The following is a 25,447-nucleotide window of genomic DNA, read 5'->3' on the forward strand; positions in this document are numbered from 1 at the left end:
TGACAAACTTTATTTTATAAAATGTTACAAGCTTGCATCTAGGTTGATTTGAAGTTTGGAGAAGAAAACGTCACAAATACCTCTAGGATATTAGCAAAAATGAACAATATTTGATTTGCAATATGATGTTGTATTTGACTTATGAATATTTGGTTATGTGACATTTTCGATGTTTTGAAATGAAATGAGTTTGTTAAATATTGTCGCTTTAACTAGTGTCACGCGCTTATGAGCAATCGTTGCACCCCGGTATGTTCCGCCGCCTTTGGTCGGGATGTGACAAGTGCCCTTATCGAATTTTCATTTGGAGCATTGCCCCGAGTACTCGAAGTTCCATGTTATGATTAAACTTTAAATTTTATTTAAAAAGTTATTCACAATTTCAATGTTACAATTTCGTATACGTAAATTTCCGCATTTTCAAATATTATCTACCATTACTTTAATATTTTAATTTATTTCATCTCAAATTCACGATTTCAATGTTACAATTTCGTATAAATTCCTCGTTAAATTTCATAAGTTCCTCATCTAACCAAGCTCGAATAATCAAAATCTTCATTTAACCATGTTCAAATTTATACTCTTGAGTCTTAGGATGAGATGATCCACGCTTGTGTCAACGCCGCTTCCTCATCATCTTCCCACTTTTTTCTTTCAACCCTTTCGGTAGTTGTTTGACCGGCATCAACCTTCTTTTTATGGCTTCGTTTGCGACGAACTTGCGGTTCATCTACTTGGGTTTCAGGAACTTGGGTTTCGGGTGTTTGGGTTTGGCTTTGGGTTGGTGAAGGCATAAACGACATTGGCATTCGATACAACATATCGTTGGGAAACGGTTGCATGGTTAGAGACATTACGGGTAGATGTTGGTTGGCATAGAAAGGGTTGGTATGGTCATTGTTGTTTGCGAGCATACTAGCCCACCGCCTTTGAGACGGATCCCATGAGTTTGGGTTCGGATTTGAGCTCGAGCTTGTGTTCGGGTTTGAGCTCGAGCTTGTGAATTTTGAGAAAGGATCCATGGAAAGTTGAGAGATTTTCAGAGTGAAATTTGATATTTGTTTGAGTAAAAATCGAAAATATGGTTTGTATTATATAGAAAATAATTAAATTATTTTTTTTTAAGTTTACGTGAGTGACCGTTGAGGGGGGTGACCCTTTTTCCTCTCCACCGCGCCGGCCATTGGGACGATGAGTATCACGGTGCCCCACCACCAAAGACGCCATTGATGATGTTCAGTGACCAAGGGCGCCCGTCATCTACCATTTTAACGCCCCATAGCGGGTGGTCTTATAAAGTAATCAATTACATCACTTACCTTACCACACCACCGCCTTCTCTCTCTATCTTGTTTATCCGATCCGATGAGTGAGAGAGAAGAAGAGCTTTAATTTCTGATCGATGATTTTAGCATCCAGACAACAACAACAGCAAATCTAAGGTTTTAATCGGATCGGATCCCATATGATATGGCCAGTGAAACAAAACCCAAGATGAAACCCAACAGCGGAATTCGAGACTCGTCTACACCCAAAACTAAATTCGATTCATCCGTTATCAAGAACAGGGTTGCAACCATCGATTCCAAACATAAAATCGAGGTAAATTCTTCCTTGTCACTTTTCATGAATTAGATCCTGTGATTGTTAGATTGTTCATAACCCTTAATTTGATTCACTTCTTCATCTCCCAATCAAAATAATTGTTTGATCATTGAGATATATTATATATAGTATTATCTGTTTGTTCTTCAATTACACATCCATCCAGGCAAGGCAACCCTCCATTTAGTTTCTTGTTAAACGAGGTTGTTGGTTTTTGTAATTCAGGCTAAAGGGAAATCAGTTGTGACTTCTACAAAGACCCAAACCACAGTTAAAACTAGGGTAAAGAAAGTTTATTCTTTACCTGGGCAGAAGTTCGATGTTCCAGAAGAGGTACGCCAACTGTTCTCGTCTTCATTATTATATAAACCAAATCGATATTATTATTATTATTATTATAATTATTATGGTCGTAGCATTTTCATATGATTTGCAGCGAGAACCTTTACGCATCTTCTATGAGTCCTTGTCCAAACAGATACCTACTAGTGAAATGGCAGAGTTTTGGTGAGTTCAATTCTTATCAATATAATCTGGCGTTAATACATTTAATCATATCGGCTCAACTTTAAATATGTCGATTTATAACACATTATGTATGTCGACAGACAGCTATTTGTTGTCAACTTGTCATGGATGTTATGTACTTTTGTGACGGGAAGACAATTTTAATCGCTTTTAGTTTATATTATCTTATATGATAAAACATAATCAACCACGTCAACATGATTCCTTTTGAGAATTTGGAACGTTACCAAACCTTGATACGTTAAAGGGCAAGAAGTTGTTTTTCAAAAAGTTTACAGGCGCGTTTATGTGACATGAGTTGAAAGACTTTCATGTACCGTAACTGGTTTGAGAGTGTTTTTCTTTATGTAAAATGAGCAAGCAAATATATAGGTTTTTTTTTATATTAACTTTTAAATCTACTATGTTTTTCTGCTTATTGTGATTTTGAGCATAAAAGGAACTTGTATATGTGTAGGATGATGGAGCATGGCATGTTGTCACCCGAGAGGGCGAAAAAGGCATTTGAGAAAAAGAAAAGGAAACAAAAGGAAATACGGGTAGGAACACCCGTCAAGTCCCCGCCACCGCCACCAAGTAGAGTGGAAAGTTCAAAGAGGCCGCAGCAATCGTCCTCGCAAAGTAGAGGTGAAAGTTCAAAGAAGCCACAACCCGTACTCATATCGAAGAACGGGGATGCAAAACCAAATAAACGAGTGTTAAACTATAGCGATGATGATGAAGATGATTTGCCATTGAGCCACAAGAGAAGGAACGCGTAAAACGTTTAACTCAGTTCCTTCAAATACATCTTTACAGATTGGTTAATTAAACCTTTGTTGTTCGATTCGACCAAGATAATTAATAATGTTAGTAATAATGATGTATGGTTTAAAACCTTATAATTAGAAAAATATATTCATTTTAATCCGATATCAACGTACAACTTTTGAATTTTAGAAGAATCATCTGATGTTTGCGTGACCAAACTGTGTGTATAAATAAGTATTCAGATATGAAGAATAATGGAAACATATCAAATATGGAGGAAAGAGGATGAATACTCCACCAATCTAAATCACATAATATAGAGTTAAACATCTAATTGATCACGGGGTTTCCTTCCAAGAAGATCCTAGACTTAAAACTATGGAGCGTAAAGTCTAAACCAGTTAAAACTCATCAACACTATTTATAATTTGTAATTTGTTCGTTGTTTGGTTTAGGATAGACAAGAGTGTGGTCTTAACTTGTTTGTTAAAAAATATGTCTGGTTTAAATTCTCGTGGTTAATTTTTTAAGTTTGACATATTTAAAAGATAGTGATATTTTCTGAGATGTATCCGAATGATTTTAGTGGGGGAGAAAGTGGATGTATTTCGGGTGATCTTACAAACTTTTATCACACTTTAAAGGAAAATGGTAAATTTATAAAATTGGGTGGAATTTGTGAGTGCTTGTGTAATAGTGGAAACCGGAAAGCGCACTACCTTTCCTTTGGTTTATCAAATACTGAAGTTAGCATTGGTTTTACCGGTTACAACAACAACCATTGAAAGATGTTTTTTTTTTCTAAAATGAAGTTTATCAAGACGGATTTTGTCACACTCCAACCTACGACGAAAATGTCGGGGCGAACTGATTGCTCACAGCTTTTCAAAGGTTACTATCAAGCAACATTATAAGTTTTAATATCTATTTAATAATTTCAAACAAATATTCATGTACATCAAAGTCATAAATAAACAATTACATTAAACATCCAAAATTAAGTTCTTGTATCTTTTCTCTAACATGCATCCTAAGTTGCTCCAAACAATTTTGATAATCACGTCACACGGTAACCCGCATATGCGTTGAAAATAATATAGTTTGTCAACACAAGGTTGAGTGAGTATAACACCATATTTGCGACACTATATAATAATAAGTAAAAGTGCAAACTGTTCCTGTGAGATATACAGATAAGCCATAACACATAACAGTCAAACAATTATAAAGAAAACAAACCATAAAGAAAGGGCTCAACCAATCCATATAAATGGACATTAGTTACCAAGCAAAGACTAAACCGTTGCAATAAAAATGGACATCGGTTGCCGAAGTAAGCAATATCATTCAAATAAAGCAAGTAAGCAAATAGCAAGTTAGGCAAACTGATAAACACACAAGGATAAACAGTTGCGGTTGAGTAATATATAATATAAAATATCTACAAACGCATATGTCTCCAAAACAGTTAAAACAAGTAAAAGAGGGGAGTGAAATACTTACCTTAGTGATTAAGCAAGCGGAATTAGTAAGATAATAATAACAATGAAAGCGGTGATCTCGCGTTGACGATATGGCCTAATAAAGAAGGTAAATTAGGAAATAAATATACGAAATTGGCAGGTATACTAGGACTCAAAAGATGATAATTAATTAATATTATTATTTTTATAAAATCATATTACTTAGATTTGTTTAACCTTTATTATTTTTATAAATCTCTTACATATAATATCGGTTTTTATTTGTATAACTCTCAAATTTTATTATATTTATACATATGTATATATACACACACACAAGGTTTTAATAAAGACTTGGAAAAACAAGTTAAAATGTCGGTTTTAGTAAAATACCGATTAATCAATATATTTATAATATGTATAATATAAGTATAAAGAATTAACTGTATAAAATAAAGTTTAAATGAATTAAAAATAACAAAACCCCAAAAGACGGGTCTGGAGGGGTTCAAACCCGCGACCTCCAACCCATCGTTTTTAACACAATCACCATCGACAACAGGGCTAGAGAGTTAGTCTAATAGAAACCTAAATCGGAAATAAGATAAACAGAAACAGATGCAGCCCCTAAGAACCCTAGAATCAAATCAGTTAAACTGCTTTACGATCGAGTAATTAGTATTAGGGCTTTTGTACAGCGATTAACGACGAGCAAGATCATGTAATTAGTTACCTCAAACGTCGATGATACGATAGTTAATTAAACACGAACAGGCCGGCGCTGATAAGTGACGAACAACTAATCAAACGGCTACTATAATTTAATTAAGTATAGGGTAAATGATGGCGAAGGATAGGAGATCGTGACTGCAAGTTTAATTGATTTATAATGAACTCAAATGTGTATAACGAGATCGATGTGAGGTCGGCTAAACCAATTAAGAAAACGAATCATGATTTGATCGAATTACCATATTAATATTGTCGGTAGGCCGTAAAAGGCATGTATCACATATGGTTTGATTCAATTTCCATATTAGATTCGAGAATTGAGGTGCAAGCTAAGGAAAAACAGGTCTAGGGTTTGCTATACGGGTCCTGGGTAAACTGGTTATCCATTTGTTAAAGGGTTAAAATCACATATTTCGTTTTAGACCCTGGAGTATTAAGGTGGGAACAAAAGGAGGTAAAAGTTTGAGTTTGGGTCATTTTTGTCAAAACATGAAAGTTTTGAATACATATAAATAAACAATTAAAAATAATATTATAATATATTAACGCGATAAAAAATTCGCCGAACATTGAAATGGGTCGGGTATTTAACGAAAATATTGATTTCGAAAAAGTCCGAGTTGTTACAGATTTGCGCAATCGATGGATGATGAGTATTTGAACAATGCTTAATTTGTGCAGTCGAAGGAGAATGCTTGGTAAAAAAATGAATGTAATGACACGATTTCAAGCTTTCAAAAACTGAAGAGGAGAAATCTGCACCCCATGGGTTTAAATTTATTTATTATCGTGTTTCTATTTTTGTTTTGTTTGCATTGTATGAAATACGGGGAAAAACATATTGTGCGTTACCTCTAAGATTTTGGTCTAGATCCGTCAATGCTAGAGCATCAATAATAAACAATTGAAATTACGTCTAAATGTCTAATAGCTCAAACTCAGGTATTAATGATTGGCAGACTTAATGTTTACCATAAAGTCAAAACATCATTAAAAAGAAAAAATAAAAATCTAATCCACACAAAAATCAAGAAAACAACTTATCAAAACACATTTTGTGATATGATCCTCAAAATCTAGTTGAAAATGTGAGTCACAGTAGAAAATTTTTTCACATACGGATTAGAGGGAATGACGAGAAAGAAGAGAAATTTTGGATCCGATTCCAACATTTTTATTTATCTATTAGTTGAAAGGAAACTATATTTTTACAAAAATACGTGCTAAGTAGTTGGTGTAAGTTTGTCAATCATTGACTAGCCCATTAAGGTTGACCCAATACATTTAACTATGCATAATATAACTTGAGTGGGCAGAACATAGTTAATTAGGCCCGATACATTCTAAACAAGCTTAACATAACTAATTAAGCTCAACTTAATTTAGTTTTTTTTTTAAACTGCAGACACAACATAAAATAAAATAAAAATAAAAAAAGAACCTCAGCTAGAAACTCTTAAAACTTTGGCCCATTTAAATGAAGTGAGCCGAATTCAATATGATTAGACTCTTAAAGTTTGGCCCACTTAAAAGTCAGTATTTTTCACTAAAATTCTTAAAATTTAAAGGTTTTAGACTCTTAAAGAAATCCTATCTTTCATTTTTCTTTTTTGCTGGGGTGAGAGGGGAAGGGAAGGAGAGAATTTTATAATTTACAGAGTGGTTTATGATTTTGTGAGTGAATAAGAGAAAAATTTAATGATTTTTCTGTATATTTGAAATTTATTACTTCACCATATTAAATTTTAATAATTTTTTACACTGGTTTTAAGTATGAGAGAAAAATTAATGTCAAAGGTATAAAAAGTATAATTTAATTAAAAATGTGTAGAAAATGTAGTATTTTCGGTGTAATTTTAGGTTTGAAAATAAGAAAAGGGAGGGATGTGATACCACTTGTCAGGATCGTAGTTCGTACAATTATATTGAAGATCTAATGTTAATACATGCGAATCTACACTAAGATTACGGTAAGCAAGCACAAACAAATTCAGAAATGAATGTTTTTATTAATGAATTAAAAACGGTTACAGTGAGAGAAAAGCGGTTACAAAAAACTATCATATCTGACTCACTCACCACCGACGTCTTATTAACTCTTAGTCTGGCCTATTTATACTTCTAAAAAGCATTCATTACATGCATTTAAGCGCAAATACACTAAAATACAAAATCTTATCCACGAGTAGATAATCTTCAACAAGAGCAGATTATAACTTCCTTCAAACACTTAAATACTTCCTTTTAAACTCTTAAACCTTCACGAACACCTGTGATTTAGAGTTCATTCATCGAACATATATTCTTCTTGAACACTTAATAATGCACAAGAGTAGTTATACTTGGATGATATTACATTCTTCGAAACTTTGGGCTATCTACTCGTGAACAAAGTGTTCATGAATAGTTACGCACTTAGTCTCCCAAGCATTTACCTAAGTGATCGAGACTAATAAGTACTCAGAGTAAATGCTTAGACATTTCTTCAACCCCTTAGTACTCATGTATATAACCAACTACTTGGAGTCCATACTTGTCACAGCCCCCGACCCTTATATCCCAGGAGGGGAGCCGTGAACATTGATTGGTGGTATCGGTGTTTATTAAATTATTTTGCAGCGGAAAATTTCGTCAGAACCGTAGTTAGGAAAAATGATCAGAGTTATAAAAACACCATGATTATTATTATGATAAAACGGGAATTTAATCCCTTTTTGATACAAACATAAGTTTTATAGGGTTAAACCCTTATTTACAAAACACGTTTCTTTATTCTGGTGACAAGCCACTTATTTAAGCTGGAAGCCCACAGGCATCATTCCAACAAGTCACCTGAAACATGTTTAAAATATTTGATCAGCAAGAAATACTGGTGAGTACATTCATTTGTAAATGACACATTTTATAGTTACAGCATTAAGTGTTTTTACATCTGTCTGCTTACAAATTACCGAAAGGTACTTGTCACTCGACTGTATCTATGACTGTGGTCATATTACTTATTGGCTAACACTTGTCCAATAAGTAACGTGTAATAGCCCAGTAGGCAAGCCTTGTATACAAAACCCCACAATACCAGTAGTAACCATCCCATAACTCTACAGAGACTTAATCACTGTAATGTATTTAAAATACTTTAAAAATATATTTGAAAACATTTAGAACATTTGCCATGAGTTTTATAGGTTTTGAAATTATCATGACAATGTCGGAAAAATAGTGGTCTCACGCAAATGTGAGTTTTATACAAAAACTCGAATGTCTCACCTTGCAAGTTTATAATTAAAGAACACCTCCTGGTGTTAAGCACCTAGGATAAACACAATGTAGTATAACTAGATTAGTATAAAACCAACAATCATAACGATAATCGCGAGAGTAGAAACTTTACACGATGGCACAATGCCATACCTTAACAGGTAGAGCTTTTGGATTCGTGTATATTTCTTTCGACCGGATAGGATATCGCTACGATAACTTGGGTATTATACTTATAAAATACTTATATATGTGTGTTAGTTCAGAGAGAAAAGAAGTTTTGAGCAATGTTGAAATGTCCCGTTCACTTCCTATTTATAGCAAGTTTCGGACCCCATCGCAGTACGTGATGGCCATAAATAGAAAGCCATCGCGTATCGCGAAGAAGCTTGTAGCTATGACGAGTCAGCCCTAGGCCTTCTACGTGGCACGCCACGTGTCCTTTGCGTAACCTCCACGTCGCGGTACGCGACGGGTAATCTAAATCCGTCGCGTATCGCGATGGATGGATTTTTATTTTATTTTATTTTATTAAAAATCTTAATTCCCAACAAAAATACTAAGGAAGTGCAAAGTGCGCCATCAAAGCGCCACATTGCGCCCATCGCACTTCGCCCGAGCCCGTGCGCGTGCGCGTTCGGGTGCTTCGCACCCTCCGCTAGGACCACTGGGTGTGATATGTCTTATAAGAACATTAACATAGAAATTTCCTTTTTATAAAGAGCTCACTAGTTTTATAATCTAGCGATGTGGGACAAGATACTTACACTTCTATTTATACTATGGTGGTTCCTTCTCCATTTCTTCCCTCCACCAATGTGGGATGGAATTTCCTTCATTTATCTCTTTATCTTTTATTTGTAGTTTGTTATAGTCTCCCCTCCTTATTTTGAATCTCGTCCTCGAGATTTGATTGGAATAAATGTGGGTACTCCCATTTCATTTCAGAATCCAATTCCCAAGTATATTCTGGTCCACGTTTTGAATCCCACTTCACTTTGACCAGAACTATTCTTTTATGCTTGTGATTCTTGATCTTTCTATCTTCAATTTGCAAAGGTTTCTCAACGAATTTCAACTTTTCATTTACCTTTATATCTTGAAGGGGTCTTTCTAGTGTTTTATCAGCTAAACATTTTCTTAAGTTACTTACATGAAATACATCATGTATACCTGACATTTCTTCTGGTAATTCTAGCTGATAGGCTACTGGTCCAATTCGTTTGAGAATTTGAAATGGTCCAACAAATCTTGGACTTAACTTTCCTCTCTTACCGAATCGGACTACTCCTTTCCATGGAGATACTTTTAGTAGCACTTTGTCTCCAACTTGAAATTCTAATGGTTTGCGTCTATGGTCCGCATAACTTTTCTGACGATCTCGTGTGGTCTTTAATATTTCCTTAACTTGATTTATCTTATCAGTGCTCTCTTGTATAATTTCAGGACCAGATAATTGTTTTTCTCCTATTTCTGCCCAACATACTGGTGTTCTACACCTTCGTCCATAAAGGGCTTCAAATGGGATAGCGTTAATGCTTGTATGATAACTGTTATTATAGGAGAATTCTATTAGAGGTAAATGGTCATCCCAATTTCCACCAAAATCTATTACACATGCTCTTAGCATGTCTTCCAATGTTTGTATGGTCCTTTCACTTTGACCATCAGTCTGTGGATGGTATGCTGTGCTCATGTTTAATTTTGTTCCCATAGCACTTGGAAACTTTTCCAAAAATGAGAAGTAAAACGGCTATCCCGATCCGATACAATGGATAATGGAACTCTATGTAATGAGACAACTTTGTCCACATACAGCTTAGCTAATTGTTACATTTTGAAAGTTTCCTTCATTGGTATAATATGAGCTGATTTTGTTAATCTATCCACAATTACCCAAATTGTGTCATTACCTCTTCTTGTGGTAGGTAATTTGGTAACAAAATCCATTGTTATTAATTCCCATTTCCATTCTGGCATTTCTAATTGTTGTAGTAATCCGAATGGCTTTTGATATCCTGCTTTAACTTGTGAACAAGTTAGGCATTTTGAAACATAACTAGTTATGTCCTTTTTCATTCCTATCCACCAATAGATTTTTTTCAAATCTTGATACATTTTATCTCTTCCAGGATGCATTGTGTATTTGGAGTTATGGGATTCTTCGAGAATCTTTTCTCTTAATCCTCCTATGATTGTTATCCAGATCCTGTTCCCCATTCGGAGAATTTCATCATTTCCTTTGACAAGTAGATCAATGGTACCATTTCTTTTCTCATCAGCAATATTATTTTCTTCTATTGCTTGTTTTTGAGCATTCTTTACTTCATCAATTAAATTGATTAGAAGTTCTAACCTTAGAGCTCGCACTCTTTTAGGTTTCTCATACTCTTTTCTGCTTAATGCATCGACTACTATATTTGTCTTACCTTCACGGTATAGGATTTCACAATCATAATCGCTAAGAATTTCCATCCAGCGTCTTTGCCTCATGTTAAGATCCTTTTGCCCAAAGATATATTTTAAACTTTTATGATCTGTGATAAAGTAAACTTACTACCATATAGATAGTGTCTCCAAATCTTTAGGGCAAAAATTATTTCTCCCAATTCTAAATCATGTGTTGTGTAATTCTCTTTATGCTTCTTTAATTGTCTAGATGCGTAAGCAATAACTTTTTCACGTTGCATTAGTACGCATCCCAATCCTGATTTAGAAGCATCACAACAAACTGTGAAATCTTTTTTGGGTAAAAGGGTTTGTACCCAGGCTATAATAAAAATAAAAACTGGCGTAATGACAGAGTATCAAAACGGCAACAAAAAAAACACAACCACAAAAACTAGACGAGAGGCATACCACTCGCTAGCCTAAAAACCCACTAAACACAGCCCATTAAACTACAAGAAAACAAAATAAACATTAGACTTCTAATGTAGCATTAGGCAGCTTCCAAACTTCCATCCACTTCCTTGAGCTTGAACGAAACCGACTCGAGAGAAGTTTTAATCTGACAATGCCCACTACCGCATCAATGATCTGACTGCAATCCCTCTTTTGATTTTTGAATAGTCTTAAATTCCTTTCCTGCCAAATCAGGTAGCAAGTCGCTGCTAAAACAAGTTTAGCAGTAACCACATCCGCCGATTTACTAGAAGCAAAAGACTCGTATTTCACCAAGATATCCCCCCACATATCAGAATATGAATCAATCTTAGCAAACTCACATACACCTTTCCAGATTTGAGTGAAAGCGAGCAACGAAAGAATAAATGACCATGAGAATCAGGTTGAACATCACACAGCGGACATACCTGGCTGACATCAGTTCGGTTCTCCCAATATCTTACCTTATCCTGAGTTTTTAAACGATTCTTAATGATCAGCCACAATAAAAAAGCGTGCTTAGGAATACAGTTAGGATACCATACAACATTAAACCAAGTGACCTTGCGATCCTTAGATCGAATAGCATGCCACATATCCTTAACAGAAAACTGAACAAACTTTCCATTCAAATCTTTGATCCAAACTTCATCATCTTTTTGATTTTGAATTGAAGGAAACTGCACAGAATGAAGAATAGAATTCCATTCAACCGGCCACCTCCAAATACCCTCCTCAACTAAATTTGAAACTCTGTCAGATAAAGAAAAACCCTCCCGATGGATTGATCTAGTAGACACCATATCAATCAGAGGACGTGTAGTACACCAATTATCATACCAGACAGAAGTAGAGTCACCGTTCCCAATACGAAACCAGAAAAATTGTCTCACCATTTGCCGAATCTGTAAGAGGTTTCTCCAAGTGCAAGACATATTACCCCGCTTTTGGACAGCCCAGAAGCTAACGCCCCGCAGTTTATATGTATGAATCCATCTGACCCAAAGAGATTCCTTGTTACTAAGCAATTTCCATATATGAGCAGACAAAAGCGCAACATTAAACTCGGACAACCTTCGAATACCAAGACCACCTTCAAATTTAGGAAGGCAAACAGCCTCCCAAGCCACTTTAGCTTTTCCCCGGCAACAATCCCCATTAGACCAAAGGAATCTTCTCATGAGTTTTTCAATTTCAGTAATTAATTTTGCCGGAAGTAAAAACATCATACCCCAGTAAATATGCATAGAAGAAATAACTGATTTAATTAATTGAAGCCTACCCGCAAAAGACAAACTTTTATTTTTCCAATCAGCTAACCTTCCTCGAACACGATCCACCAAAATCCGGCAATCCTTGTAATAAAGATTTTTTGAAACCAACGGAACACCAAGATATTTAACGGGTAAATTACCTTCAGCAAAAGGGGAGATATTAAGAATATCTAGTTTGACATGGTTCAGAGTATTACAGAAAAAAGCAGTACTCTTTGGTAAACTAGGAGCCAAACCCGACACTTCCTTAAATTCCTCCAAGCCTCCCATAATAACTTGAACTGACACGGGATCTGCATGGAGAAAAATGAAGAGATCATCTGCAAAACATAAGTTAACAATATCCAAGTCTTCACATTTCGGGTGATAAATAAAACCCGCCGAATTTCGAACCCTACGCTTCAAAATAAGAGTGAGAACCTCCATAATTAGAGTAAATAAGTAAGGGGATAACGGGTCCCCTTGACGCAACCCACGTTTTCCCACGAAGAAACCATGCGGAACGCCATTCACCGAAACTGAGAAAGAGGACGAGGTTACACATGTCATGATCCAATTTATCATTATAGGATGAAACCCAAACCCACTTAAAATCCTCTTCAAGAACGACCAATCAACAGTGTCATAAGCTTTCTGAATATCCACTTTAAAAGCACACCGGGCTGCACCACGATCAAGGTGGTAGCTATGCATCAACTCCTGGGCCAGTAAAATGTTATCAGAAATATTCCTACCAGGAATAAAAGCCGATTGATTAATATCAACTAAATCCTCCAAAGAACCTTTAATACGATTTGCAATAATTTTAGTAATACATTTATACACCACATTGCAAAGAGATATAGGCCTATAATCTTTCGGAAGACGAGCATTTCCCACCTTAGGTAATAATGAGAGAATAGTATGATTAACCTCTTTAAGCAATCTCCCCGAAATAAAGAAATCCTGCACCGCCAAAATCACTAACGGACCAACAATATCCCAAGAATTCTTAAAAAAAGCAGCTGAATAACCATCCGGACCAGGAGCTTTATCATCTCCAATATCAAACATAGCACCTCGAACCTCCTCAGACGAAACAGGCCCAACCATACTGTTAGCTTGAGTCGTCGAAAGTTTTGTGCGAAAAAGATGATGATCATCCAGATCAGAAACTGTTCCAATATTGCCAAGAAAGCCTTTAAAATAATTCACTAAAATTTTAGCAACATCCTCCCCATGGAAAACATTTCCCTCCTCATCTTCAATACAATCGATCCGATTACGAGACTGATTAGCTTTGACAACTTTATGAAAATAAGCTGTATTCGACTCACCCAACTCAAGCCACTCCACCTTTGCCTTCTGTTTAAGAAATCGTTCCTCATCCAAAATAGCATCATTCAACGCACTAACTAACGCAGCTTGATCCTCGCGCAGAATCTGATTAAACGGATCCGCATCAACACTCCTTTGAACAGAATCCACTTCCAACCGCAATTTATTAACTTTAATATGGAGATTACCCTTGTCATATAACAGTTTACGGAGAGGTTTCTTCAAATTTTTCAGTTTCTTAGTCAAAGAGAACATATAATAACCCTCTACCTCTATGTTCCAACCATCCTTAACCACCTGTTTAAAATCTGCATGTGAAGTCAGAACATTTGAAAACTTAAAAGGCTTCGGACAGAACTTCCTGGACAATGGAATAGAAAGAATAGCTGGAGTGTGGTCCGATATTCTATACGGCAGAAACTCAACATAAGACCCCGGGAAAATATCATTAAAAACCTGGTTCCCCATTATTCTATCCAGCTTCTTCATAAGACCTGAATCACCCTTTGGTTTTTGGTTCCAAGTGTATTGAAGACCAGTAAATTTTAAATCTAAAATTTCCAGCTCTTGAATACAATCCTTAAACTCAACCATCGAGATATCCCTCGAAGAGGAACTAGAAGTAGACTCATCCAGACTCATAATCGTATTAAAGTCCCCCATCACAATCCACGGCTGATTATTAACCAAATTGTTATGAATCATAAGATTTTGCCATAATTGACGCCTCAAAAGATACGAATTATGAGCATAAATAAAAGAAAAGAAAATTACTTTCCGATCAGATTTAAGACTAATTTGCGTGTGCACCACTTGATCCGATTGAGAGAGAATCATCAAATCCATCACATTCGTATCCCATCCAACAATAACCCGAGAGTACTTTTCAAAAACATTTCCATTAGAACTCCAGCTCCAATTACGAAACATCCTACTACATATCCCACTCAAATTTGAAGGTTGAACATGCGATTCTAAAATAGCACATAACGAAATCTTATTTTCAGCTATAACCTGCCGAACCTCACTTTGTTTAGGGGAGCGGTTCACACCCCTCACATTCCAAGACATAACATTAAACATTATGAACCATTGAAACGGGAGTGCTTGCCCCCTCAGAATTTACCTTAATATTGATCTCATTGAACACTTCCTCAATATCATCATCCAAACCTTCATTGGAACCATCCACATCACCTATGATTTCTGACAAAGGTGCAAACGAATTTTCAGTCCCTTTCTTTTTATCACTACTTTGAGAATTCTGAATCTGTTTAACACGGTAAACGAATTTTGGCTTAGGTTTGGAGAGATGAACACCCTCAATACCCTTATACTCACTACCACCAGCTTTTGATTTATGCTTTCGTTTAACTTGTTGGTATCCCTCCTCATCATCCCCATTCTTCTCTTTCGCAATCTCTTTAACTTGTTTTGGACACTTCCTATCAGCATGGCCAAACGATTTACAAGTATTACAATGAGGAGGCTTCCATTCATACTAAATCTCCACTGTTTGTTTAATGACACCCTCCCCAATCAACGCTGGAATTCCCACTACTAAAGAATCTTTAAACTCATGATCCGCTTTCAATTCAACCAAAGCTCTAGCATAGCTACTGCGACCCCAAGAATCAACACACATAGATGATGTATAAGAGTCCAGCATGATCGGATCACCAACCTTTGTAGCTAGCATACTTAAACCATCCTCCGTATAAGCAACTAACGGCACATGATGCATTTTAATCCAAACCGGGACACGGGTAACTTCAGATTTACATAACACAGTGAACGGTGTCCATATATTTAAGATAAGAGGCATCGACCTGATTAGCCATGGACCATGTTCCATAACTCTATCCATTCCCTCCTTTGAATCAAATTTAAAAAAGAAAAATCCATCCGCATTCATCATGCACCGTTGTATACCAAATTTAGCCCAAGCATTTTTAACATATGATTCTACAACCGGAAAAGGGAGTCTTTTGTCCAAAAAATAACCATACAATGTATGTTCATACCTTTCATTGACCTCCTTTATTGATGATTTTGGCAGAATCACATCCACACCTTCAATGTTAGAATCTGACTCCAAACACCTAAAGTTTACCTTCTTTTTCTCAGAATTTCCAGATTTAAGAACCCCGGCATAAGAAGCTTTTGAACCAGTAAGGAATCCGAATAAACCCCAAACCCTAAACAAGATCGATCACAAGAAGAAAAATCAGCAAAATCGCCATTCTAGAGAGAGAGAATTAGGGTTTTGACGGCACTAAATTAACTAACTTATGGCTCAACTGTGAAATCTTCAGTTCCTTCTGGTAGCGCAAGTATCGGGGCATTTGTTAACTTTTGCTTCAAAGTTATAAAAAGCTTCTTCTTGCTTAGGTCCCCATTCAAACTTGACATTCTTACACGTTAACTTAGTTAACGGAACTGCTATTCGGGAAAAAATTTGAATGAAGCGTCTATAATATCCTGCTAATCCCAAGAAACTTCGAATTTCTGTAGGAGTTTTTGGAAACTCCCAATTAGTAATAGCTTCTATTTGGGAAGGGTCCACGTGAATACCTTCATGGTTAATCAAATGTCTTAGAAACTGTACTTCTTGTAACCAGAATTCACACTTTGAGAATTTAGCGTAAAGCTTCTCTTTTCTCAATAGTGTCAAAAGTGTATGAAGATGTTTGACATGATCTTCAATGGTTTTGGAATAAATAAGTATATCTTCTATAAAAACGATTACAAATTTATCCAAATATGGTTTACATATTCGCCCCCCCGTACCTCAGTCCAAGCTTCGCCACTGGCTCCGATACCACTTCAGCTGTCATAGCCCCCGACCATTATACCCCGGGAGGGGAGCCGTGAACATTTATTGGTGGTATCGGTGTTTATTAAATTATTTTGCAGCGGAAAATATCATCAGAACCGTAGTTAGGAAAAATGATCAGAGTTATAAAAACACCATGATTATTATTATGATAAAACGGGAATTTAATCCCTTTTTGATACAAACAAAAGTTTTATAGGGTTAAACCCTTATTTACAAAACACGTTTCTTTATTCTGGTGACAAGCCACTTATTTAAGCTGGAAGCCCGCAGGCATCATTCCTTTGTCTCTAACAAGTCACCTGAAACATGTTTAAAATATTTGATCAGCAAGAAATACTGGTGAGTACATTCATTTGTAAATGACACATTTTACAGTTACAGCATTAAGATGTTTTTACATCTGTCTGCTTACAAATTACCGAAAGGTACTTGTCACTCGACCGTATCTATGACTGTGGTCGTATTACTTATTGGCTAACACTTGTCCAATAAGTAACGTGTAATAGCCCAGTAGGCAAGCCTTGTATACAAAACCCACAATGCCAATAGTAACCATCCCGTAAGTCTACAGAGACTTAATCACTGTAATGTATTTAAAATACTTTAAAAATATATTTGAAAACATTTAGAAAATTTGCCATGAGTTTTATAGGTTTTGAAATTATCATGACAATGTCGAAAAAATAGTGGTCTCACGCAAATGTGAGTTTTATATAAAAACTCGAATGTCTCACCTTGCAAGTTTATAATTAAAGAACACCTCCTGGTATTAAGCACCTAGGATAAACACAATGTAGTATAACTAGATTAGTATAAAACCAACAATCATAATGATAATCATGAGAGTAGAAACTTTACACGATGACACAATGTCATACCTTAACAGGTAGAGCTTTTGGATTCGTGTATATTTCTTTCGACGGATAGGATATCGCTACGATAACTTGGGTATTATACTTATAAAATACTTATATGTGTGTGTTAGCAAGTTTCGGCCTGTTACGTGGCACGCCACGTGTCCTCTGCGTAACCTCCACGTCGCGGTACGCGATGGGTAATCTTAACCCGTCGTGTATCGCGATGGAAGGATTTTTATTTTATTTTATTTTATTAAAAATCTTAATTCCCAACAAAAATACTAAGGAAGTGCAAAGTGCGCCATCAGAGCGCCACATTGCGCCCGTGCCCGTGCGCGTGCTTCGCACCCTCCGCTAGGACCACTGGGTGTGATTTGTCTTATAAGAACATTAACATAGAAATTTCCTTTCTTATAAAGAGATCACTAGTTTTATAATCGAGCGATGTGGGATAAGATAATTACACTCCTATTTATACTAAGGTGGTTCCTTCTCCATTTCTTTCCTCCACCAATGTGGGATGGAATTTCCTTCATTTATCTCTTTATCTTTTATTTGTAGTTTGTTATAATACTTAGACAAAAAAAAAGTAAATGTTTGTTAAGTAATAAGCACTCAGGGTTTATTCTTAGGCTAATCTTCAACTTCTTTAATTGCTCGAACATGAATAGGTTCTCGAGACGTTTCCTTAATGAATATTTCCACTTGAGAATCATTTCATATATCAAGTTTGATTCCTAACAATGTCATACTTTATTTGGAGTGTTAGTCGAATAATGGAAGCGATCGTACGTCAATGGGCTTGGCCTGAACAGTTGAAATAATAACTAATGGTATCGGCCGATGATTACGTAGAACCTGATAGAGATATGGATAATTTTAATAATAATAATACCGTAATTTAAAACATGGGCTCGACCTGAATTTAGAAAACGAAACCGAGACTTGTTTAACCCAAACAAACCTAAAACTGAAAATTTCATAAATCATATGAACCATTTAATAATGATTTAAATCATATCAGGTATCAAAAATATTTAACCTAAACATCAACGATTTCGTATATTACCGTCCGGTCACCGAATCAAATGAAGCAAAAACCGACAAACGAGATTCGTGACACGCTAGATATTATCTAAATGACATAACTCTGTGTTTTATTTTTTTATATTAAAATTGGTTTCCTTATTATTTATTTTAAACTTATTATTTGAATTTTACAACAAAGATATGATAAGAGATATTATGAAAAATTACAAAATACTCTAAATCAAATCTCAAAATACCTGCTCTCCAATCACTAGCGTCTGACAGTCCCTGCTCCCTCTCATCTTCGACCTCAGCCTGCTTCCAATCAAGCTTCATGCAGTTTTCTTCACCCAATGTTATGCAAATTGATCTCACTTCTAAAAAACCCTTTCAATTTCAATCATCATGCTCAAAACTCCCATCTGCAAATTTGCTTTCTGTTGCATCACTTGAAGAACCGAAGTTTCCATCTACAATCAAGATTTCTGGTAACCTGTTATGCTCTAATGAATATCCATTCAATTATCTTATAATCCCTATACTGATTCTAATATAGTACTAAAATCCCAGCCCAAACCTATTCTCTTCCTGCTCTTGGAGTGATCACAAACACAGAACCAGCAAGCCCGAACCCATGGAACGTGATCGAGGTATATGTCTGTGACTATGTATTCATCCTTCTTTCCGCTTAATTCTAAATGTTTCATGACCCATGTGCTGTTACATTAAACGACCTGCCTATACATGGAAAATCATGATCATAAATAAGTCACAAACTCTTTCCTAAACCCTAACTTCTTACAAGAGATAAGCTGATTTTTTTTACAAACATAAAACCTTAATCGAAAACTTGGTCATTAAACAAAACAAATGACATGTGAAACTAACTCATTTAACTTCGTTAAAGTAACCAAAACCAGCAAAAAATAATACTGGTTTGAAACTCTAAAAACTACATTATATGCAGCCCCAAAACCGAGGCCACATTAATGGGCATTCGGTAATTCGTTTAAGGACAAACCCGTTTGAAAACTGAACAATAAGTGAGCATATTAAATTCTGGGCTGCTAGCATGATTTCTAGAAGTTAAACATGTTTATTTAATTCCTTAACTTGGTATAAATCAGCCTCAAAAGATAAGATGCAACCGCGTGGTAAAAACCGTTTAAACCGACACTTTGGTAACTCATTTAATAAGAAACAAACCGTGCAACTCAAGTAATAATATGGTATCTTTTTGCAGCCTTAAGTATAATGTTTTCATGATATATTCAGTTTCAAAACTATTCTAAGTGAAACATTGTTTTTTTTAACCGAGCAAAAGGCGCTAACGGGCCAAACGAACCAAAGCCACTATTAAGGTTCCGAACACCCTAATATCAATATGAAACTATAGAGAAGTCATTTACAATGCATTGAATAGATTCAAACTTGTTTTGTGGTGAAGAATGGATTTTTGGTCAATAAACTTTGTTAAGGGCATTTTTGGATTAAAAATAAGACAAATATAAAACTGATATTGTGAAACATGGAATATTGGTTTTACAACAGAATTGTGATTTAAAATAACCATATATGCCTCCTAAGCTATTTTGGGGTTTGTGGGGTTAAATAGGAAAAACCGTTTTAAGCAAAAGCGATAGTTTTGCCAAGAATCGAATTGTTTAATGTTTAAGAAAACGGACTGACCTAAGCCCGGACCTGTTTATAAAAAGAATAAATATTTTTGACACTATAAAATCATATTGAGAGCAGCCCCAAAACCGTGGCTGGATTTATGACCAATCGGTAACTCGTTTAAGGGTAAACTAGCTTGAAAAAGAACCTGACAAGTGACCTATTAACTTCTGGATGTTTAACCTAATTTCCAGAAGTTAAACACATTTATTTAACTCATTAAACATGGTATAAACCAGCCCCAAGAGATAATGCTAAAACCGGATATTAAAAACCTTTTAAACCGTCACTTTTGTAACTCGCTTAACTAAGAAATAAGCCCTGTAACCTAATTGATACTTTAACATCTTTTTACAGCCCTAAACATAATACTATGATGAGTTATAACCTGACCCGGAACTGTTTTACATGAATCATTGTTTTTATAACCGAACAGAGACTCGAAAGAGCCAAAACCGGGCCCGTTAGCGAAAACGCAGCCATGAACATATTTTCAAAACCCAAGAAATACCAAAACAACTTATTTTTATGTATTATAGCAGGTATTAACAAGTTGGATAACCAAAAGTGTGTTTTTGTTAAAATTATAACGAAAGGGCATTTTTGGATATCGGTTACTTCTTAAAAACTGAAATTATGAAAATATGATAATATTCATAGTTAGTGCATTCATGCTAGTTAGCAGTTCCGGCTCCATATCAAGGATATCATCATTAGCATCAATATCGTCACTAGCATCAATATCGTCACTCCGCAAGTTTCACATCTAAGTAATACTCGATCCGATAGTTTACGATATAGATAGATATATATTTAACAACAACATTCTAAGAAAATATATTAATAGATATCGGTAGTTGTCCGGTCGTACCCAAACAATAAGATTCCTGAGGAAAATGCACAACAGAAACTTTTGAGTAAAAATGGGCATCAGTTAGCTACAAAATTTTAAGGATAAGTGTATTTAGAAACAAGGCCCCGTTTACAAGTTTAAAGTTATTGTTTCGTCAAAACTGACGAACGGGCCGGCTGTTAAAGACTAAAAGACTTCAAAATATAAAATGGATATTTTTCCGGAAGTTATAAATAAAATTATTTATTATGATGTTATAAACCATTTTTTTTATATATTTACAACACCCTTTTTGTCAAGAATTGGCGTTTAAAATTAACTTACGGTAAAACGACATAAACCGAACAAGCATATTGAAAAATACAAAATTATGAAGTTTTTGATTTCTAACAGTAAGTATAAGTTTATAAAACCATATTTGAGTCTTTACTTATTTTACCAAAATTAACTAAGTCTTTAACCCGATTTTTGCCGAAACGAAAGTGCGGGTACTAAACCCGTACAACACAAAACTTTCATATTTTGTATAATATATGTTTCTGGAAAATTAGAAGTTTTAGTTACAAGAGCATTCGTTTATTTAAACTATTCTTTCAAGACATCGTTAAAATCCGACAACACCGGTTAACCGATATTGTTAACTTTTGAAAACACAAGCCATGGTTGTTTAAATAAGAATCATTAAACTTTTGACGTCAATGAAATGTATATTCTATGGTCGTATGGCAACCCAAAACCTAACCGAAAACCCGAACTTTCCAAAAATGGAAACTTTATGGAAACCTGACAAATGAACCAATGTAACTAAAACTCCCGGAAGTTGATTTATATACCAAAACACAAAACATCAATATTATTAAGTTATTTAAGTACAAACGCCTCATAAAAGGAAACTTTACTCATCGAGAACCAAATGCGTTGGAAAACACCTAACTAGTACACAATACTAATAGTGAATTTTACATTGTTCTTCTCGATAACTTATTGTTGATTAATATATACACTAGGCGTACTTGGTGATTTCTAGCATAGTGCAAGCTCATTGATTATCTTTCATATACACATTGCATATGGACTGAGGTGAGTTTCGTGCTGCCCTTTTTACTTAAACTTTTTGGGCTGGATACTTGCTGGTTTTACTTATGGTGTGATATTTATCAAGAGGTGTTTTAGTGCTAAATTTTGTCCCAACTTTTACACAATAATTAGCCCGAGGGAATGGGCCGGAGGCTTGTATGGGTAGTACTATTTGGGAGACCCCCACACACGGTGACCCTATGTTGGGTAAACCACACTGAGATCTGCGGATCGTTGCGGCATATAACCTACGTGTTTGATTATTGCTTTTAGCAGGGTGATAATCCGGGACGGTTTAACTTCTAGTATGAGTTGGGGATACTTAAGCTAGTTGCAGGTTTGATTGTGGACTTGATTGATGTGCACCATGCTTTATACTTACATACACGCAAACTTGCGCGCTTTTATAAATGAACTGTTTTATGTGTATGTGAGCTAAACTCACGAACTCACCAACTTTTTAGTTGACACTTTTTAGCATGTATTCAGGTACTACTATGGGGATTAGCAATTTGGATTAGCTTTGTAATGTGAATGCTTAAGGATAGAGGCGTATGCCGAACATGAACAATGAAGATTAGATGCCAAGAAGATTAGTATAACCAACCTCGGGATTGTAGCAATATCAGAGAAGAGATAGTTGTGTTCTTACACCTTGTCATAAATACTTAGTGCAAACGTTGTAACTTATCTTTATCTTTCATATTCCGCTGCTTACACATGGTACCAATTTGTCCATAAAACTCCCAGGCCCCCATGGCAGGGTGTGACAGTATATATGTGTATTATAGATTAAGGGTGAAGTGAGTGAACATTTGGACAGAGTAGCAACCTCAAATTCATGTTAAAACACATAATTAAATTATGAAGGCTAGAACATCCTATATATAGAAGACGAATGCCATTCGTTACACATTTCGTAACGAATTGCCTTCATTCGTCTTCATTACAATAAGTAACAAAATGGTATAGCGAATGACTCATTCGCTATACCCCATTCGTCAACATTCCATGACGAATGGATACATATCAATAACGATTAAGGTCCATTCGTTAAACATCATTAACGAATGGATACATATAACAACTTAACTACATTCGTCAAATAGGCTTAATGAATGAGTGCATATAACTTAACGAATGGGCTTGTAATTACCAAAATACCCTTACATTATAATAATAATAAATACAAACAATTACAAAGACTCGATACGACCAAAATCATGCACTAACAAACACCCTATCGTCTCGTGCTCTTTGTCTTTTAATTACTTGAACGTCTTTGACTTCCAGTCAGCACAACTATGAACCCCAAACGTGTGACATACACGGACAACTAATTGGAATTGCATAGCACGGTCATAATCTTCACGTCTTTTTTTGGGTAAAGGGATTCACCCGGTTAAATGCATTCCACACAACCAAAAAAGTACAAGTAATATGACAGAGTGCCATATTAGTTCTCATGTATGACATGCCATACAAGAGTAAACAAAACCAAAACCACCAAACACTGGTAAACACAGCTAAAGATTACACAAGAACCAAGGAAAAAACAAAACAAAAAACAAATCAACCATTATCATCAATTTGGTGGGAAACTCCCCGCGGAAAGTGCCAATCCTCGAGAACCCGGTTAACCCGTTCAGAATTCTTGAACTGTAGAGTCATAAGCTTTAGGCGAGTACCCCTAATGATTTCGTCAGCAACAATCTTAGGAGTCTTCAAAGAGTTCCTGAAAAGCCGGTTATTTCGCTCCTTCCAAATAACGTAAACCGAAGCCCCAAATAACAGCCGATTAACAACATTATCAATAGAGTTGGACATTCCAAATTGAGACACATATTGAAGAGTATTCGCCCAACCATTCCTGCACCCCTGAAACTTCCCTTTCATTTTTACAATACTCCAAACCTCAGAAGAGAACTTACACTCAAAGAAGAGGTGATTACGAGAATCCGGCTCTCCATTACAAAGAAGGCAGCAATACAAGTTATGATTTGTATACCCACCAATTTTCCACCCCATAATACGATTCTGCGTGCTCAACCTATCATGAAGCACAGTCCACAACATAAAGGAGTGTTTTGGAACACATTGAGAGAACCAAACAACATGCACCCAAGACACCTTATCAGCCGGTCTCCGAAGAAGATCTTCACGTCATAATCTTCACGTCTTGTAAAGAGGATCTTGTTCTCGAACAGCACTGCATTATCTGTCTCGGATAAATTAACGAGCCACATTGGGTCTATGACTCGTATAAAATTAGTCTTCAACCCTTTTCCCAAAACAATGACCGCTTCGCCCATTTTGTTGTCGTAGTACCACCGAGTAAATGATAGATGAAGATCTTGCGGAAAGGTCTTCACCGGTACTCTCTTCATAGTCTTTGACGGCTTTACTTTAAGTACGAGCTTTCTCCAACCAGTACGAGGATCAATCTTGTCACACCCCAAAATCGTTAACTTAGCAACGGAAGACTCAATTTTGTTAATTTGGGTGGTGACAAACGCTGTTCAGCCAATCATATTAAAAAAATAATGAACCATAAGTTGGACTTTATTGAATATCAGAGTTTTACACGTGTCAAACATGCACGATTCTATTTTAAATTACAAGTCCAACTATCATTCATTCAAACGCACAACACCATTTTCCCGAATCCTTCACGAAGCATCCATTTTCTTCATTTACCTTAAAAGTATGTTTAAATAACTTTGTCAACACGTATGTTGATGAGTTTCTCAATTAAAACCGGAATATAACAGTTCTCGACTTTACACTCGTTTATTCATCATTCTTATCAATGATAATTTTCATTATTCACCATTCTTTTCAATGAGAATTTAATTTCCACTTTTCAAAACATAGTTATATATTTCTTAAACAAAAAGTGTTAGTTGTAAATGAGCAAAGAGTACAACATATGTATGACTATCAATATGATAAACCTAATACATACCAAAATCAAAATATTCTCACATTTTCAAACAGAGCGAATGGAAGAGTGGGGGCGTCACCCCGATAGATCTACCAATATTTAAGCCCCTTTCTCTCTAGGTTAATGGTTTTTTCTTTTCATAATGACTCATCCCATTTAACACAATTTGTAAAATATATGGCCCTTTCTTTACATATGTTTCCCCAAAAAACATTTATAAATCATTAAAACATTTAAAAGTGGGGATTTACAAGAAAAATCACCTTTTGCGTCAGCTCAAATAACATTCAAGTGTGATAATTTGACAATCAACGTCAAGATCCTATTAACATTATCCAAATGATAACCGGATTCC

General features: G+C 35.5%; 1 protein-coding gene across 1 annotated transcript; it reads left to right on the top strand.

The window, feature by feature from the left end:
• The first annotated feature begins 1,340 nt into the window (after positions 1-1,340).
• On the top strand, positions 1,341-3,043 carry LOC143637259 (uncharacterized). The gene is made up of 4 exons (XM_077104691.1): positions 1,341-1,585; positions 1,832-1,941; positions 2,045-2,115; positions 2,594-3,043. Exons 1-4 carry the CDS (start codon positions 1,474-1,476, stop codon positions 2,895-2,897), a joined length of 597 nt encoding a protein of 198 aa, XP_076960806.1. The 5' UTR covers positions 1,341-1,473; the 3' UTR covers positions 2,898-3,043.
• The last annotated feature ends 22,404 nt before the right edge of the window (positions 3,044-25,447 follow it).

Source organism: Bidens hawaiensis, unplaced genomic scaffold (assembly GCF_021521415.1).
Source record: "Bidens hawaiensis isolate Kalapana, Puna unplaced genomic scaffold, B.hawaiensis_p1.1 tig00008161_1, whole genome shotgun sequence".
Taxonomy (NCBI): Eukaryota; Viridiplantae; Streptophyta; class Magnoliopsida; order Asterales; family Asteraceae; genus Bidens; species Bidens hawaiensis.

Coding starts and splice junctions, on each gene's coding strand:
- LOC143637259 (XM_077104691.1), top strand. CDS start 1,474: ATGGCCAGTGAAACAAAACCCAAGATGAAACCCAACAGCGGAATTCGA. Junction 1,942..2,044: donor AGTTCGATGTTCCAGAAGAG/GTACGCCAACTG, acceptor TATGATTTGCAG/CGAGAACCTTTACGCATCTT. Junction 2,116..2,593: donor AGTGAAATGGCAGAGTTTTG/GTGAGTTCAATT, acceptor GTATATGTGTAG/GATGATGGAGCATGGCATGT.